General features: G+C 35.7%; 1 protein-coding gene across 2 annotated transcripts in view; it reads right to left on the bottom strand.

Moving 5' to 3' along the window:
- MORC3 (MORC family CW-type zinc finger 3) overlaps positions 1-19003 on the bottom strand; it is a 38228-nt gene that overhangs the window by 3907 nt on the left and 15318 nt on the right. For both annotated transcript variants that reach the window (XM_081327317.1, XM_081327318.1), the window contains exons 6-15: positions 16556-16706; positions 15013-15144; positions 13268-13387; positions 8633-8730; positions 7687-7788; positions 7458-7580; positions 7304-7372; positions 4462-4504; positions 3586-3755; positions 972-1824 (exon numbers count right to left, since the gene is read on the bottom strand). In XM_081327317.1, the coding sequence (XP_081183443.1) occupies positions 972-1824; positions 3586-3755; positions 4462-4504; positions 7304-7372; positions 7458-7580; positions 7687-7788; positions 8633-8730; positions 13268-13387; positions 15013-15144; positions 16556-16706 (1861 nt within the window). The remainder of the gene's footprint in view (positions 1-971; positions 1825-3585; positions 3756-4461; positions 4505-7303; positions 7373-7457; positions 7581-7686; positions 7789-8632; positions 8731-13267; positions 13388-15012; positions 15145-16555; positions 16707-19003) is intronic.

Below are 19003 nucleotides of genomic sequence, written 5' to 3'. Positions count from 1 at the left end.
GCCTAAGCAGTTGAATACCAAGCTATGGATTCAATCCATAACTTGGTGCTCGGCTGCTGAGGTCTTGCAGAACTGAGCTATGGATTGAATCCTTAGCTCGGTTGCACAGGCCTTCCAGAAAGCCCTGTGACTGAGAAATGCAGGCCTGGCTGCAGAAGTGGCCTCAGAAGAAGAAGTGGACTGGCAACGAGGCCTGGCTGCAAGGTAAGTGGGTGCGGGGTAAGTGGGGCAGCTCCACTCCCCCAAGCTTGATTTTTAGGTGTGTGCCTTGCCCCAAAACTAGGGCTTATTTTTGGGCTAGGGCTTATATTAGGCTCACTGCTAAAAATCAAGCTGGGGCTTATTGTTGGTGTAGGCCTTACTTTTGGGGAAACACAGTAGCAACTAGCCAATCTTACCTAATGTCAAAAAAATTAAGTAGAACTAGACCTGGTGAATAGTACTTAGATAAAATACTAGAGTTTCAAGGTAGACACTTTGTCCATGAAGTCACTAGGAAACAAGACTGAATCAAAGACTTCATTTTTATGTATTGTTGACTACTCTATTTAGGAAATAAGAACTGATGTCTTGTATTAATTAGTTTGTTAGATTAAATGACCAACAGCATATTTATATCAAAATGGGCCTGCTCTTTATTTACCTAGTTTTCTGTTTCTATCAGATGTAATTTGACAGAACCCACTGAAGTAGAAATAATGCACTTTTATTTAGACTGAAGTCCTACTAAATAATTATGTATTTATTAATACTAATGGGATTTTCAGAAAAATAAAAGTTGTTATACACAAGGTGCAGGACAAATCCTGACAAATGCAGCTTGAGAATAAATTAAGTTGCAATGCATCAGTCCTACCACATAAATATCTGATGGAACAAAATAAAAAGTGCAATATTACAATAACTGCAAAAACTGAGAAAAAATTAGCTACAATCAACTTGATTCATTACATATGTATTTGTAAACTTACCTCATTTTTATACTGATCTCTTTCAATACTGCACCTGTCCAGCTGTCTGAAGACATCATCCAGCTGTACAGCCATCTCATCAACTTCAGTTTTCCTTTCACTGTTTCTACACTTAGTGCATTCAGATTTTAAATTCTGTAATGTAGTATATAGTTTTTTCAGCCTTTTCATCTCATTTAGTGCCTGCTCATAGAGAATCAAAATCTCCTCTGGACTTCTTCCTTTAATTTTTTCTAGTTCTTCATCTGATAGAATGATATTTGTTTCCGTTGACTGATGGCACATTTCCTTTTTCATTTGTTTATCATTCATTTCCACAATTTTTTGCTCCAATGTCTTTACTTCTTTGAACAACATTTTACACTGTTCTTCGTATTTTTCTTTTTCATTTTTGGCTAATTGCAACTGAAAATTGAATTCATTTATTTTGCTGTCCACCTCCCCCAAAGCAGACTCAGAAATGCCAGCAGGTTCTAATATGGTCAATTCAGGCTCCAATCTGGGTAGCTGATTCTTTTCAACACTGACCTCTTCTTCTTCTTTCTTTACTGCAAGCCACTCTACTTCTGTTTGGGTGGCTGCAGTTCCTTTTGTACATTCTACTTCCGAGCAAGCATCTTTGCTTTTGGAATCTTCTCCATCACCACCAATATAATCTAAATTGGCACCACCTTCAACTTTTACTATTTTGATGTCACAGTCTTCTGTTGCAGGCTTTGGAGTACTGTTCTCCTCCAAAATGATGACATCATTGTCATCATCATCATTTTTTTTGTTCTCAAATGCTTGGCTAGTCACCCGCGTGATCTTAATTTGCAGCGGTACATCAGAATTGCTGTGTTTTCGTTTAAGCCTACAGAAACAGCAAAAGATGTATATTATACCAACATTTGAAAAGTAACATTGTATTTCAGGGGTGTCAAACTCAATTTCACTGAGGGCCGCATCAGCATTGCAGTTGCCCTCAAGGGGCCAGGTGGGTATGGCCAGGGTGGGTGTGGCCTACTGGGTGGGTGTGGCTAGAGTGCGTATGGCCTACTGGGTGGGCATGGCCAGCTCTACATCGTTCGCATCAAGGGTGCCTATGGGGGCCTGGGCAGGAGTGGGACAGATCTGAGGGTCTCTGGCAGAAGGAGGGTCTCTGGGCCAGGGCCAAGGCAGTGGGGGCCGTTCCCTCACTGTTTCCAGGATGGCTTCGCGGGCCACATGAAACCACTTTGCGGGCCGGATCCGGCCCCCGGGCCTTGTGTCTGACATGTCTGTTGTATTTCTGTGCATTGCTTTCTAAATAGAAAGTCCATTTAAAGAGAGATAATAAATTGAAAGGTTCTTGCAATGGGTGGGCCTACACACTTAGAGAAAGGACAAGCAGCTGGATATTGGTAGGTAATGCCTCGTATGGGTGGGAGAGGTACCAGCTGCCAGTAGAATGATATGTTGATTTGCCCACTGAAGAGATGTGGTCTCTAAACTCAAGTTAAATAAAATACTGTGACTACTCATTCAGAAGCCTGCTTTTCCTAGAACTGTTACCAACTTTGCCTCTTTATAGGATTGTGCTCCCCCAAATGAACAGATCTGTGGCAACTTAGATAATATAGCTTGATAATGTAGCCTGAGTGGAGTCACTCATACCTGTCATTTGTCAAATTACTGTTGATTGCTGTAATTTACCTTATATGAGATGGCCTTGAAGATACCCAGAAGTTTCAGTTAATGAAAAATGTAACTGATTGTGTGTTACTTGTATCTGCTATTGTCATGTTACACTGCTGATATGGGAGCAGCACTGGTTGCTAATTTATTTAGCAGTTCAAGTTGCTTATTGTTATCTATAAAACCCTATGTAATTGGGCAACTGGGTATCATTAAGACTATCTATCCCATGACAAACTTGCTTACCCAATATGTACAGAGTGTGCCTTACTAGGTGGGAAAGAAGCAGATATTTTATTTGGTGGCTTCCCACTTTGGAACAGTCTGTCCTTCCCTCTCATGGTCTTTGAAAGACAAACTCAATAGAGAAAGAGTTTGCCTAAAAATGGCTTTGGCTGACATTAAAACAACGGCCTGATGCTTAAAGCAGAGTTTATTTAAAAAGCTAACACAGCTTGAAGATCACAGCAGAGAAACCTCAGGAACAACAGGCAAGCAGGCCACTAAAATTGCTACGGATGCTGAATTGATAGAATCAAGACTAATAATTAAAAGGGAAAATCAGGTTAGTTGGGGGTGGGGTAGTTACTAAGGGATTCTGCTTTTGCTTATGTAAACAAAATCACTAAATAAATTTTCTCCTGATGCCCTATGAGTGGGTAGAAACCCCTGCCTCACCTGCACAGCTACAATAAACTTGGCTCAAACCATACACTTAAAGGGCAAGGGGTTTTCCCTTTCCTCTTCCACAATTGTGGAATATTGGTAGGCTTTCAAAGATTACATTACTATTTTGATAGAGATAGGGTGCCATCAATGCTATATCAAGTTACATTAGGAAATAAATACATATTGTATTAAAATATATATGGGGATGTATTGATAGTTATATTATTCTGTAGAACCAGTAAATGATTGAAATGGTATAAAAGTTGCATTAAAAAATAAATGTACTGACCTATTTTCAGAATCTGAATGTGGAGAAGATACTGATGTATCTGATATATTTAAATTCCTGTTTAGAGGTGTACTTGAAGTTTCTACATGCAATCCTGAAATACTTTCATCCATTGCTGGGGATGCGTTCGACAAGACGGATGATATTGGCAAATACATTTCATTATATATCTGTAGAAAATGCATCATTTCATATTAATTAGAGAGGAATCACTTTTCTTCAAGATATTTCCCTTTAAAGTGGTGATATATAACTAGAACAGATATGATAACACCAGGACAATTACTTTATTTTTTACCTCACAACTGTTTGAATTAGATGTCAAACAGAACATAAAATGTTCACCGAATATATTTATACATATAAATATAGTCTATTCTATGACCTATGATCATTTGTTCAGTGAACATTTGAAGTCATGACTGAAGGAATGGTGTTGTAATCAGTCCACACAGTTCAGGCCATCCCAGCACCTCCTGGTGACCTGATCATAATCTGAGCTCTTGGTAACCAGTTTATGATTGGTTGCTATGCCTTCAATCACATTGTTGCCATTTGCAACTCTCCTTGTGGCTTCTCCAGAAAATCAATGGAGAAGCTTGCAGGGAAGATCACAAGTTGCTGAGATCTCCCCATCCATGTGGCCTTAGTCCCTTTGTGCTTGTATCATATTGGCCAGTTATGCACCCATGTAACTTCCCCACCCCTCTTCTCTCGCACCCTTCCTGCACCAAAGCTCTCCCCTCATTCCTTCCCTGATTCTAACTCCTTAATTTTTTCTGCCGGAAGAACTTGCCTTTTTGAAAAGCACATATTCACTGGTGGAACTGTTTAAAATAAAAGTAAACACATATGCATTTTAATATGTTCAATTACCTGTTGGCTGTATTCCAGTCTTTTCTTTAATTTCTCTCTGTCTCTGTTTGATACAAAGAAGTATTATTATATACACTCAAGATTTGATTTTAACATAAATTATGATGCAGGAAACTGTGTTCTATTTTGAGAGGTTAATCTGCTTGACCTGGATGCTCAGCACAAGTACAAACCATTATTACTTAAAGGTAGGAAGACTTGCCCAATGTCAACCCATAGGATAGGCACTTTCCCTCAAAAGTAGATTTTTATAACTTGTGCTTGGTACAAGCAGTATTGCCTGGTCCACCTGTTGATTTTATTTTGTTGCAAATAAATGTCTCCACTCCAGATGGCTACTCTGGGGTGTGGTGTGGCAAGATCTCGCCTGATCATTGATAACTGCCCCTTAAGGCCATTTTGTCAGGGATTCCACCTCTTTTCTGAAGTCATTAACCCCTTACGGATGTACAGCAATTGCATCCAGTCCTGGATTGGAAGGCTTTGCTGACAAGACATTCATGACCTCTTATCTGGATTACTGCAACACCCTCTATACAGGGCTGCCCTTAAAGAGCCTTTAGAAACTTCCAATGGCAAGGCTGCACAGATAGTAAAGAGTGTTGGGTAATTCATGTAAATAACACCACTACTATGTGAGCTGTACTACTACTAGTAATTCAAAATACTGGTTATCACCTTTAAAATACTTCATGGCTTGAGGCCGCATTACCTAAGGGACTATCTTCTCCCAATAATTCCTATCCATTCAGCAGGTTGGGCATATTATAGGTCCTGTAAGCCAAGGAATGTTGGCTGACAGGGACCAGAAGACATGCCTTCCTTGCTGTAGCCCCACTTCTCTCAAATATTCTCCCTTCAGAGATCAGAATGACCCCCATCCTGTTGACCTTTTGTAAACACAGGAAGATTTGGTTGTGTGTCTGGCCTGGAGCCCCACCTCTTGGCTGTTTTAGCATCTATGGCAATAGTGCTATGTGGCAAACACATATATTTATTTTGTATTGTTTAAATTGTTTTAAATTTGTTTTTATGTTTTATGGTACATGCCACCCAGAGAGGGGTGGCTACAAACAAACAAACAAACAAAAATATATATTTAACACTGTCTGTTTCTATGGATGGACTATGTCTAAAGGATGTTAATGAAAGAATGATAGTATTATCACAGAAAACTGGTCTTGTCTGTTATGCAGTGCCCAATGAAAACACATCAAGATGAGACTACAAAAGATTTTAATCTGCACAGAAGGACACAGGGGGATCACTTCCACTAGGCCAGTACAAAGGCCACACCTTAAATAATATATTTTTTATAAATTTACTTGCTCATAAGCCCCATAAGCCATCCCCTTAGATCACCCAAAAGACTAATTACTTTCATTACCTATATTTAGCAAATTGTATATATATTGTAGCACAATCATCATTTTATGCAATTCTCAGCATTTGCTACCCCCAAGTTCTTATTTTCTATGCAGCTGTCTTATCTCTTAACTACATTTGCGGTTTCATTAGAGGAAGCATTTCTGAGTGTTTTACTGACCAAGCTATTTTCATTACGGCTTATATTCTAGCAACTGATTGCAAAATGTTTACAAAGCTAAAATAAGATTTCCTTACAGACATTAAATTTTTAGGGAAAGGAGTCTTTTGACCTTTACTTCAACAGATGTGAAACAAATCTTGCTTGATGCAGAAATATTAAACTATAAATACTGATATATTTAAAAAAGTTCTGGTTACTTGATAGAGAAGGCATTTGAAATGAAAGTAAAAGTGACGGGCTAAGAGAATGACCCAAATAAGGACACTTTACTAACTATACCAAGGGTAGGCAACCTCAGCTCTTTTATGACTCATGGACTTCAACTCCCAGAATTCTGAAGTCCATGAGTCATAAAAGAGCCGAGGTTGCCTACCCCCGAACTATACAAAAGCTGGATGAAAAAACTACAGAGCAAATATAAATGATAAACCAGGGGAACAACCTGGGTAATATCTTTACATTAGATTTACAAATGAGGCTTGTTAAAGCCTTGTAAAAGCCTATGTGATGGGACAAAGAATTGAAAAAATAAATAAATAAATTCTATGACAGTTTTGAATAAGTTGAAGATTAAGACTTTCAGAAGTAAAAAAGAAGGAATATAAAGTTGGCTTATTTGATGAAGGTTAAAATAGGACACGTTTTATAAAATTCTGGCAACGTTTTATAGACTTTTTGCTAATGCCTGCAAAGCGTTGATGTCTTATGGGATGGGTTATGGGAAGAAGAGATGTCAATAGGAGGTGAAAAGCTACCAAACTTATTTATGTAGTATCATACTTAATGTTAAAGATTGGAAGCTACTTCTTTATTACAAGTAGCCCTTGATTTATGATCATACATTTAATGACTGTTCAAAATTAAGATGGCTCTGAAAAAAGTCAATACTGGCATGTATCGACAACACTTGCAGCATCCCTGGCATCATCTCAAGTCCAATTGTGGTCTTCAGTTGATAACAATATATTTTTCCCACTCTTTTTTCTTTTTGTTTCTTGGTACCTTTTACTTTTTATTTTCCTTTCTCTGAGTTTAATTTGTACTTGTTTTTATTACTATAACTAAAATCTTCAATAAAAAGTATAATCGTCTTGATCTCTTTCATTGAAACAGTTAAACCCTACCATAATTTGCCTGAATTCTACATCCGTTATAGAGGGGCAAATAAAATAAACCAATTTTAAACTGTGTAGAATGAATAGCATTTATGCTGACCTTGTCTTTTCACAGTCTAAGAAGTGCTTTTAAGATACATGAAAGTATATTTCAAATTGCTTGTTATTGAATACTCACTTTTTTTTATGTGTTTTCTCATATGGTATTAAATCATCATCTTCAGGCTCTTCAGGCACATTGCAATTTCTAATTTAAAAAGTAGTAAGATATTGTTAATTTTTATGTAGCTAACATTACACCTAAAATGTTATTTCATTTCTACCTATTTTACCTGAACTGAGGGTCAGGGTTATATGAACAGTACCATTTCTCTGGCAAGTGATTAATTCCATCTGGAAGCTTCCTCCATTTTAAGCAAGTATCACATTGAACCCAGGTCTGATCAGGCCGTTTCCTGTAACAAATTATGAGCTATATAAGACCTAGAAAAGTACAACTATAGTTTATAATTATTCAAGCCCAGAAGTATTATGGAAAGATTTATGCTTATAAAAACTTACTGTGTATCGTCAACTAATACTTCCAGAGGATATTCTGTTTTCTTTGCTTGCATTTCATTCCAATAATCGTTAAGTTTTTCACCAAGGGCATGTATTGTACGCCTAATAAACAAGAAAGACTACTTTGAAGTTCCTAATACAACTTAACAGCAAATATAATTATCACAGAAATGAAACAGAGAATAAGAAAGCAATGATTTGGACTCAAATGTCCAATGAATATCTTTGATGGCATATTCCTCCCCAGAGAAAAGGAGTCAATTTTTTGTTATTCCTTGGGCACCATTGTTTTACCATAAGTTGCTGGTAATATTTTTTTTTCTTGTGCCTTTCAGACAGTTTTGACTCCTGGTGATTGCTTGGACACACCTATGTAGTTTTCTTGACAACATTTCTGGAAGTGGTTTGTCATTGTTTTATTCCTGACAGAGAATGACTGGCCTGTTGGCTTCATGTCTAAGGCAAAGCTAGAACTCACAGTCTCCTGGTTTCTTATCAGTGCCTTTAACCACTATGCCAAATTGACTATTGAGAACTGGATCTACTTAAAAGGCTAAAGCTCTCCGCCTCAATAGCTTCCCTGAAACACCTACAATATGAGCACTCGTTTATAGAAGTAAGCAATTGCATCAGAATAAGATAAACATGCAGTATGCTGGTCTTCCTTTTAATACTATCACACACACAAGACAGACACTAAATCATTTCAGAGTAGAATATGGCTTTTATCTGGCTAAGTATCAAATATCCTGATAAAGCAAGGCTTCCGTTTGCATGATGTCTTCTATTTCTATGGAAAGTTAAATAGCCACACCCTTGGTCTTTCTCTCAACACAGAGAAGCTAGGATCCATCTGGCATGAAGTTCAATTCATCCAGCTTGGTATAATATCTAGTGTTATAAATAAGAATATTTAACATGCACAAAACCTTTTATAAACATTTACCTATATTCGTTAGTATAATCAAAGTCCTGTTTATTATGGGTTGGTTTCAGAAAGTTGCATTCAATAATACCAATTACGCCTACACCCATATTGTTTGCCTGTGGAAGAAAAAAGAGAAAAATGCACATATGTTTATATGTGTTAATATCTCAAAACTATTATAGCTGAACATTCATGCTCTTAATCAAGATGTGTTACACAAATATTTATAAAACACAAATCTCCAAAATACACCTAAGAGTTCTTTATTTTAAATAAAACTGTTTAAAATGTTTTTAAACATAATTTTCCAGTTTTTCACTTCAAAGGTTAAACAGAAAATAGTGCAGCAAGGTACGATTAAAATGATAGAGAAACTGGGAGAAACTATTAATATTCTCAAGCTTTTAAAAGTAACTAAAATAAGGTTATTTATACTATGTGAACATTTTACATCATGGCGGGGAGCAAATTGGTTTAGCTAGCACAAGAAAAAACAGGCCTCTCTGCAAGACATTATATTTAAAAGAGGGGAAAAATGGGCTGATGAAATCCCATTTTTTAAGCAGAAGTGAGAAATTAATTTTCTCAGGGGGTCACATAAGAAACTGAGATTGTAGTGGAGGGCCAAACCAATAGGATTGTGAAGATGCATAGGCATGCATGCACACACACCCCTAAATTAAAAAAATACCAATTGCCTTCAAAATAAAAGCAATGCAGTTGTACTGCATGGCATACATTTATTTACATTTGATTTCTAATTTCCAAATGACCTTATATGGGAACAGCCAAAGGGCTGGATGTGATCCGGGAGCCGTAAAATGTCTGTCTTATTATAACACGCTAATCCACTAGGTTTTTAGGGTTCATAGCTCTAGAATAGTATTTTTGGATCAGAATAAGATTTTTGCAAAGTAGCTAACATAATGTTTGTTTCAGAAGATTCTTCTATTAACTTTTACGTCTAATTTTTGAGTCCATTAGAAGAAGTTTACTATAGGTGTCTAAACCAAGAATAACAACTCTACATAGGGAAATATGCCATTAGAAATCCACCTTTTTACTTGTTTTTATTAAACATATTTTAAGTCTAAAACCACAGGAACCCTTTGAAGTCAGTAATGTAGCAAAACTGTGCTTTGGGTATGCTCCTAAGAGGAATAGTCCTGCCATATAGCTATATTGCTAATTTCAGGTTGGGAACCCACGGCTATAAACAAGGAAAAACATCCTGTCTCCCAAAACATGGCTCCTTCCTTTTGGGGCAAATACTGCTTGCTACTTGTATTACAATTTACTGGCTGGTTGAGTCTATTGCAGCTCATACAGCTTGCAGATTAAAATGTCATATGCCCTTATGCTTATAATACATATTTTAGGCTTGTTCAGCTAAAGTTTTATTCTATAATTGAAGGCTGCATTTATAGTGAAGCATGCTGTTTTTTCTTTCAAAGTTCAAAATCAGATCCTCCATTTTTTGTCAATCTGATTTTACTTTGTATGATCTGGAAAGCAGCAGAATGTATTAAAAAAATTAGTATCTTAATATATTCAAGTGAATGGTATACCATGTATTTATAGTAGGGCCAATCCATCCGAGATGTTTGTAAAGAGAAAAAGTATTTTCTGTGCACAGGATTTTACAAATCCTTTCTATAGAACAAATAAAACTAAAACCATGAAGGTCAAAACCTAGGTGTCATAAAACCATAAATGCATGCTGTAAAACCATAAACTATGGAAACCAGAGAACTGGTTCTCATAGTTTATGGTTTTACAGCATGCATTTATGGTTTTATGACATCTAGGTTTTGACCTTTTATGGTTTTAGGAAAGAATGGCAATAATTAACAGAATCAAATATCCTTGGACCACCAAGCACAATTTGTTGGGAGAAAAGTTAAATAAAGGAAATATTTTGGATAACACAATAGGCATCTTGAATAATGGATAGTAAAACTGAATATCTAAGATTCTGGAAATGTATTTTAAAACTGAGCATGTAAATATTTCAGTATTTCAGGATACTAGTAATAAAAATCAGGGAAGTATAAATTATTGAATGAAAGCAGTCCTATTTTATAAAAGTCATATTAGTAACATCTAATGTCAGTTCTCTTTCTAGAAAAATTGTGTTTTTCTTTTTCCCCCTCTGTGTTATATTAGTAGTCTGTGGAGTTGAGGAGACAATACTATATATATATATATATATATATATATATATATATATATATATATATATATATATATATATATATATATATATATAAATTATATAATGTTTGTATTTTATTCTAGATGTGGGAAAAAAGAGCTTATTGTTTTACAGAACTGTGAGATGACGTGCTAGCCTGTGAAGCAAATACATTGTATATATTTTAATCTCATGAGCGTAGCTTGAAGCTTGAGAATTGTATCTAGGAAGGTCTCTGCTACGCTGAAAATTGGTCCCAACCAGAATTTACTGATATGATAGCAACTTTAGAGACAATCCCTCGGAACTAACTACCATAATAGGTAATTCGTAAATAAGGGTGGGGGGTGGGGCGATAGAATTAGGGGAGTGGGTGAAGTAATCAGGAGCGGAGATCATGTATTCGCTTTAGATAGGTTGTGACTATTATGATTACAGCATGATTACCAAGCCAATGAAGAAGAGGTGGGAGATAAATTTGTAATGGCAATGGAGTATAAAGAACGAATATTGAAAATCTGGGGTGTGTCCACTGTGTCCTTGCATGCACAAGGAGCATCCCCTTTGCAAATGAGTACAAATAAATTACCATTGTTTTCTCTTGCAAGTTTTGGCTTGTGATTGTTTATTTCAACTAGACAACGAATCCCACAAAGAGAACCTGCCTCTCAAGATGATTTTCAATAAACCTCATATATCTAGCTACATCTTGGGCCTTGAACAGATGCCACCTCAATGTGAAGTAGTAACAAAGAATTCAGCTGGCACATGTAATAACTCCATCAGGTTTAACATCAGAAAGCTTGGGATGGCACCAAGATATTCAGAATGTGGCTGGAATGGAAAAAATGTAGCAAGGAAGAATGAAATATAATTCTCAACGGACCATAAAATATATTTAATTTGTATATTTAAGTATATATCAGACACTATAAATGTTTTGATTTTTCACTTTTTAACCATTTACTAAATCTAAAATTAACTTCCAGAAGAATGAGTTTCCAGAAATACTCTGCAATTAGCAAAGAACAGCTAGCTCTTTAAAATACCTCATTTAAATTATCAATGTATTTTAAGTAATAATTGTAGATAAAACAGAATTAAGCACCATCTATGGAATTCAAACAAACATCTCAGGCCTTGGTATTCACGTTCCAGGATGCAGAATTTGCGATCCTGTGTGCTATGTTACGCTAGATTATTCATGGCAACCCATTGGTTGATCTTGCATAGTTGTTCTTTTGTTCTTTTAGCTCAATTTTCAAAATAATATCCGAAAAGCAGGCTGTTTTTCCTATATTAAAACTATCTACAAATTATTTAAACAAGAGATGCATGCAAAAGTATACATAAGTTAAGATGAGCAAATATTTTTGGACTGATAGCTACCTTGTTTTCCTTGGTTAGGATAAAACTTAAACAAGGTAGGGGAATTTGCAATACAGAAAAATAAATGAAAAACAGAAAATTATCTTTCCACATAGTGAAAATATTTTATTAAAAGGTATGTTTTTTAAAATACACTAAACATTTAGGGCAGGCAACCTGGTTCCTACAACTGGCACAATTCTTTACTACCGGTCATGCTGACAGAAGGTAAAAGTACAAAATATCTGGAACAGTACCATATTGCCGGCTCTTTGTAAAACCTTGTTTATTAATCTATTTAATTCAATTAAATAATTTACATGGCCACCTAAGTCAAATAATGCAACACTGACAGCTTATGAGATTAAAAACAGCCATCAAAAACAAGTATTAATAAGAGGCCAGGCTCACATTCATGACCCACTCCGTGTGGGAATTTACTCAACCCAGGTGCAGTACCTGGGGGGGGGGGATAGTTACTTTTATAATGGGTCAGGGGCATCCAAACAGGTAACTTTCCAAAGGGCTGATGCTGCCACAGAAAAGGGTCACCTTTGGGGCACTATTAGATGGCACTATTTCAAGGAAAAGATCCACAATTGAGCTCAGCCTGTTATCCTGGCAGATATCTTTAGATAGAGATGATCTTGTTTGTAAATAATCTGCTCTTGTGCCATATCGGTCATTACAAGGAATAAGCTTCTTGAACTGGAGAAGCTGAGAGGAAACCATTGCAGCTTGTGATCTAGAGGTACTGCATTACACACCAAAGTGTATCCCTAAATACCTGACTTACTGCATTATGAAGAGATAGAGGCCCTGCAATAGTTAAGAAGTGACTAGAGAATGACTGGCATTGAGCAGAGACTCCCAATCCAGGAACTGGCACAATCAAGACAAAGTTGTACAAAGGCCCTCCAAGCCTCAGCTACCCATTGAGCAGGGACTATCAAGATATTGAAGGAAATTTTCAAACAGCTTTAAAATAAAGACTGTTTTTAAAACCACTATTTCACTCTATTCTAAAATGTCTTGTTATATTGATAATTTGAAAATGTTGTGTAAAATCTTTTTATATAAATCTGTCTTACCTTTAGCTGATAGCCAACTCTTTCATAAGCTTTGATTAACCTGTTTCTATGGTACATCATCATCCCATAATGATCTTTATTTCGGCAGTTGAATCCAAAAGTAATTCGTACTGTTTTGGGCTTATTTGTGCACGTTAAGAAAAACATGTGACTCTTCCGACTTTTCTTACCCAAAAATGATCAGTCAGTATACAAAGTCTTATAAAATTAGAACTTCACCAGTCTGCAAGCAGTCTTTTTTTTAAAAAAAATATTTAATATCCCTCTTAATAAAAAGAATTGTAAATTAAAAAAAACTTTTTTTACTAGGTAGCTTTAAGAACTTTGAAATTAAAATTATATATAGAATAGAATAACAGAGTTGAAAGGGACCTTGGAGGTCTTCTAGTACAACTCTCTGCTCTGACAGGAAATCCTATACCACTTCAGACAAATGGTTGTTCCAATCTCTTCTTAAAAACTTCCAGTGTTGGGAGCATCCACAAGTTCTGGAGGCAAGTTGTTCCATATAAAAGGATTGTATACAATAGCACATTGTAATATTTCTCTTTTTAAGACTTCTGATTTGCTACATTTACTAGATATATAGGAGAGTGATGGGTCCAGAACAAGAGGATCCTTAAAATTTAGCCAAATGAACTACTGTATAGGAGATTGAAGCCATTGTTTTAATCATAAATACTCATAAACATAAATTCTGCTTTTTGAACAGAATCTCAGAAGTGATTAATTTGGCCATAACATTTATTCTGGTTCCTTGTAAGAGTGAACTTAATTACCCTGTGAGATGAGTTTAGTTAAGAGAATCAGCCACTCAGTTTACTTATTTAAGGAAGGACTAGAACTTTCTCTCTCCTGATTTCTAGCCTAGTACCCTAATCATATTACTTTTCAGAATCCTATTCAGATTTCAACCTATTATTATCCAACGATATTTTTCACAGTCTATTACCTACCTAGGTATCCCATCGTGTATCTGTATATTTTATCTTTATTAATTTAAGAACTTTGCATTTGCCTCTTTTATATTTCAATTGGTTACTAGTTTCTCTGAGTTGTTAAGGCGATTTTTAATTTAATTTTATTTTGAATTTTATTTATCCCCGTTATCAATTATGACTAGCTCTTGTTCCAAGTCCAATTATTGCAGTTGGCCTAGGATTAAATCTTGTGCTATATGTCCAATTTGAATACAATTTTTGATCCAGCTATATAGCCACTTCATTATAACACTATTCATTCACCTTAATTACTTGCTCAGAAAAGATGATTTGAGGAGTTCCAACTATTTAGCAATTTGCCTTTCTCTGACCACTATAATTATACTATTATTTTCATTAACAAACTGGATTTACTCAGTTCCTCATTTGGAGATTGCTTTCTTATGTCCAGAACTTCCAAAGATCTTGTCTTATCAAAATATCTGTGCATGTTCAAAGATTTCTGGAATTTAAATTATTGGGCTACATATTATACCAATTCTTGAAGAATAACATGATCATGCACTAACACTATGTATTCTAGAGATTAAAATTTCCACATGAACAATCCGGAATACTGTGGGTTTTTCAATATATGCTGGAACAAAATCAATACAATCATACAAAAGAGAGCATTTCTGACAAAATTTCATTCCAAAAATAATTATCATATGGTCCGAGAGTGGGTAGGAAGACAGACTGAGATTTTGCTTTAGGTTATCTTTTCATAGTCAACATGCCATAGCCCACAGTCATAAAGGATACAGCCAAAAATTTTGGTTTGTAAACATCACGTTCTATATAGGCAAGACTTTTGGAAACCAACTGTGTTTGTACTTTTTGTCCTCTGATAATAATCTGCATCCTTGGCTTTAAATATAAAATACTGCAATAAGCCTGAAAAGCAAATGAAAGTATATAGTTATATCTTCCTTAGGTACTGAAATCTTAAAGGAAGTCAGAGGAATTTAAATAACCCATTCATAATTATAAAGCTCACAAAATATGTAACTGAAACTCTGTCTAGATCAGGGGTCAGCAACCTGAAACAGTGAAAGAGCCACTCGGAACCGGTTCCCTCACAAAAGGAAAAACTGGGAGCCGCAAAAAATGTGTGCGCATGTGCATACATGCGTGCATGCCCAGAACAGGGTTTGATTGAAGAGTGGAGCCAAGGCGAGATATGCACCTACCCTGCATATTTGAATTGATTGGTTGAACTTTTTTTTTTTGGACTGCACATGGCAGAGGACTGGGAGCCGCAGGAGACGTCTGAAAGAGCCGCATGCGGCTCCGGAGCTGCAGGTTGCAGACCTGTGGTCTAGATGTTTCTATTTTTATAAATCAGATAACTATGTTACACAAATGATTAAAACACGAAGTTATGTGTGCCTCATGACTCTAGGAGCAAATTAATGAATTTACATATACAATTGTCAGACAATTTAAAAACCATTCAGCCATAAAGTGTAACAGGACTATACTTGTTACCCACTGTAATCTAAAATATGGTTATAAATATGTAAGTAACAATGTAAAAATAATAATTAAATGTTCATCCACATAAGTGAATAAAAAAAATATATTGAATAAAAATGAGGTAGTTATTCTGATAATATGAAAGGCACAGAAACCAAGTTGTCATTTCTTCAAATCACCAGCAGCAGAGGAAAGCCATCTTGGAATAATGATGGCTTACTTTAGAAATAGCACTTAGTCATATATACCGCTCCACAGTGCTTAACAGTCCTCTCTAAGCAGTTTACGAAGTCCACATATTGCCCCAAACAATCTGGGTCTTCATTTTACCAACCTTCCACCAGAAGGATGGAAGGCTGAGTCAACCTTGAGCCGGTGAGGATCGAACTCCTGGCAGTTAGTAGAATCAGCCTGCAATACTGCATTATAACTACTGTGCCACCATGGCTATAAGTATTATTACATTACTTACGTCAGTTTTTATCTTTTACCTGTTCACATTGCATTTTAAATAACTTTAGAAATTTTATTAGCAACAATGATGAAACAGAATAATTGTAGTTATTTTACTTTGGATAAGAAAAAGATTAGACACTATACAAAGTTTTTATTATTATTTTTTATTTCCTTAATAAATATTAAGGAAATAAATATTTCCTTTACAAATAAATATAAACATTCCTTATTGAAATATTATTTTGTTAAAAGATGACAGCTGGAATCTACCTGAAAGCCAAATATTTTATACAGCCAATTACCAAGAACTAACATATATACTGTGGAATATTGCACTGCAAGTTATAGTTTAAAATATGAATAATAAACGTACCCGTAATGAATAATCACTTTCAGGAACAATGTGATCTTGTCTCTCTTGTTTTTTATAGCCTCTTTTTCCTGTTACTTCATCCAAATCTGCAGGAATTCTGATATCATACTTATCTGTATCAAAATCAAATTCTGTTTGTTCATTTTTCTCTCTGTGAAAGAAAATACAAAGAAACTGAACTTAAGCATGTATGTAATACTGATCCTTAAAAAAAAACAAAATATTTAGAAAAATTACTAATGCAATACCTTCACCTGGAAATCTTAACCAAATCCTTAATAAAATAATTATGTATTAGCTACATGCAGAAAATATGTGAAATCATTTTTGGGTAATAGTTGGTGGTATTTTGATCAAACAGAATTTAGAATGAAATGAATTTATCTTCTATCTTCTAGTTGAAATAAGCCTTTGTTTCATTTTTTTTATCCTATAACTACAAAAACATGGTGGTATTATACGCTATGCCGTCATTTAGACAACTTAGAGAAAATGTGGTCAAGAGGGTGATGGATTTGTAAAAAATTTAAACATGTTAAAATCTTCCTTGGGAAATAGTGAAGGCAACAGTTTAAACATGATTTAATGGCTACTGAAGCTCAACAAAGATCATAGGACAATTAATTTAAAAATAAGCCAAGAATAACTACCGGTAATAGCAAAAAATACACTTCATTAACTATTGAAATGAAGTTTCTCTCTGTGCAATTACAATGAACATTTAATGGTAATTTTCAGCAAAGAATTAAAGCTAGATTGTTTGTGCATTTAGCATAGGGCGGGTAAACTCAGCATCAAGTATGTTATTGTTGACCCAGAATTAGGAGACAGCATAGGAAGTATCAATTGTGAATATGTGCAGATGGCCCTGCTGTCTTTGGGCACTTGCAGAGTCATGGATGCAAGGTCACGGAAGGACAGCAAGGAAAACACCCAATGTCCTAACCCACTCGGGAACATATGATGTCTTTAGGGAAACACCCAAAAGGGAACATTTTTAGCTACTTCTGCCTTCTCCCTTCTTATCTACAGTGTGCCAGACTTACTGGGTGAAATCTTTATCTTATGTGTGTCAGCTTTGTTGGGTGGATTGCTTATGTAATCAGAAAGAATAAATATAAGGATTTCTTGTCATTCAGGGCTTCTCTCTTTTAGAGGAGCCCGTCTTTGTTCAGCTGAGTAAAAACGTAAAGCTTAAAGGCAACTTCTGGTTTCCTGTAATTTTTTTTATCAAGCAAAACCTCAGAACCTGCACAACATTTTAGTATATGCCTCCAAAACTTCATCAATATGACATTTGCATTTTACAGTTGCTTGAAAACCCTGTCAGCAATATCCACGTAATTATCATAGTGCACAGCCATCTTTGCAGCTATAATTTTATTATAGCAGGATAAGTCCTTTATTGAACAACCTCATCTCACGATCTGATTAAATTCTTAGCTAAAAGCACAGGGCATAATTTGGGATGGAAATCGTTGAGTGCAGTATCGCAAACTTAGCAGTCCATATCCCAATCTTATTTACAAACTTTATCTACCTAGGTCAAAGCAGCAGAATCACTCTAGTTCAGTTGTATCCAATCTTTCCGGCTCAGGGGGCCCAGCAGGGGGAAGGTGGGAACTGGGTCACGCAAGCGGCAAGCCGGTCCGCACGTACAGCTCAGCTTGTGCAAATTGAACTGTGTACATGCACCGGCCCGCCACTCACGGGCCTGGTTCTGAATAGGCCACAGGCAGGTAGTAGGCCAAGGGCCGGGGATCTCTGCTCTAATTGTACAATTCAATATTGGTTTTTTCATTTGCTTATAAAAATGCAGCAAATGTTTTACATTATAAAGAAATTATTAACAAGTTATATTATGCACTGCAGAAAAATATAAATGAAGCAAAACATAATATGGACCTAAACAGCAGAACAAAATGTAAAATGGATCAGGAGAATCCCTCAAGTATCAGTGTTTGTAATGTAAAAGGCAGCTATATTTCTTGGAGGTACAATTGCTTTTCAGCTTTTTCCTGTTTTTGGGAGCACTTCCCAACACAAGTGCTTTCTCTTCATGCATTTACATGCAGATGTAGCATCCAGTCTGCGTCAGATGTTTTAGTGGTTGAAATCCAGCAGCACCTATACAGCTACCTCAATATATAATTAAATAACTGCTTCTCTCTCACCTAGTTCCTGGTGATACAGTTGAAATCAGCATCTCTTCTTTTATGTTGGAGGTCAAAACAAAAACTAAACTAATTACAGTTTGCAAAAGAATAAGTCAATCACGGGACTTGAGACTTCTCAGAACTTGAAAAAATATTTCCCAAAGCAGGCCGTTTTGTTTGAAGTTCAGAACAAACCTTGCGCGTTTTGTTTTGAGGCTGGGATGAAAAATCAACTTATGCCTTTTTTTTTTAGTCTAACTTTCAAACATTATAAAAGTTTTAAATTTTGAAT

The sequence above is a fragment of the Vipera berus genome (genome assembly GCF_964194415.1).
Source record: "Vipera berus genome assembly, chromosome: 4".
Lineage (NCBI taxonomy): Eukaryota > Metazoa > Chordata > Lepidosauria > Squamata > Viperidae > Vipera > Vipera berus.
Note: the sequence above shows the minus strand (reverse complement) of the source record. Positions and strands in the feature narration are given on the sequence as shown.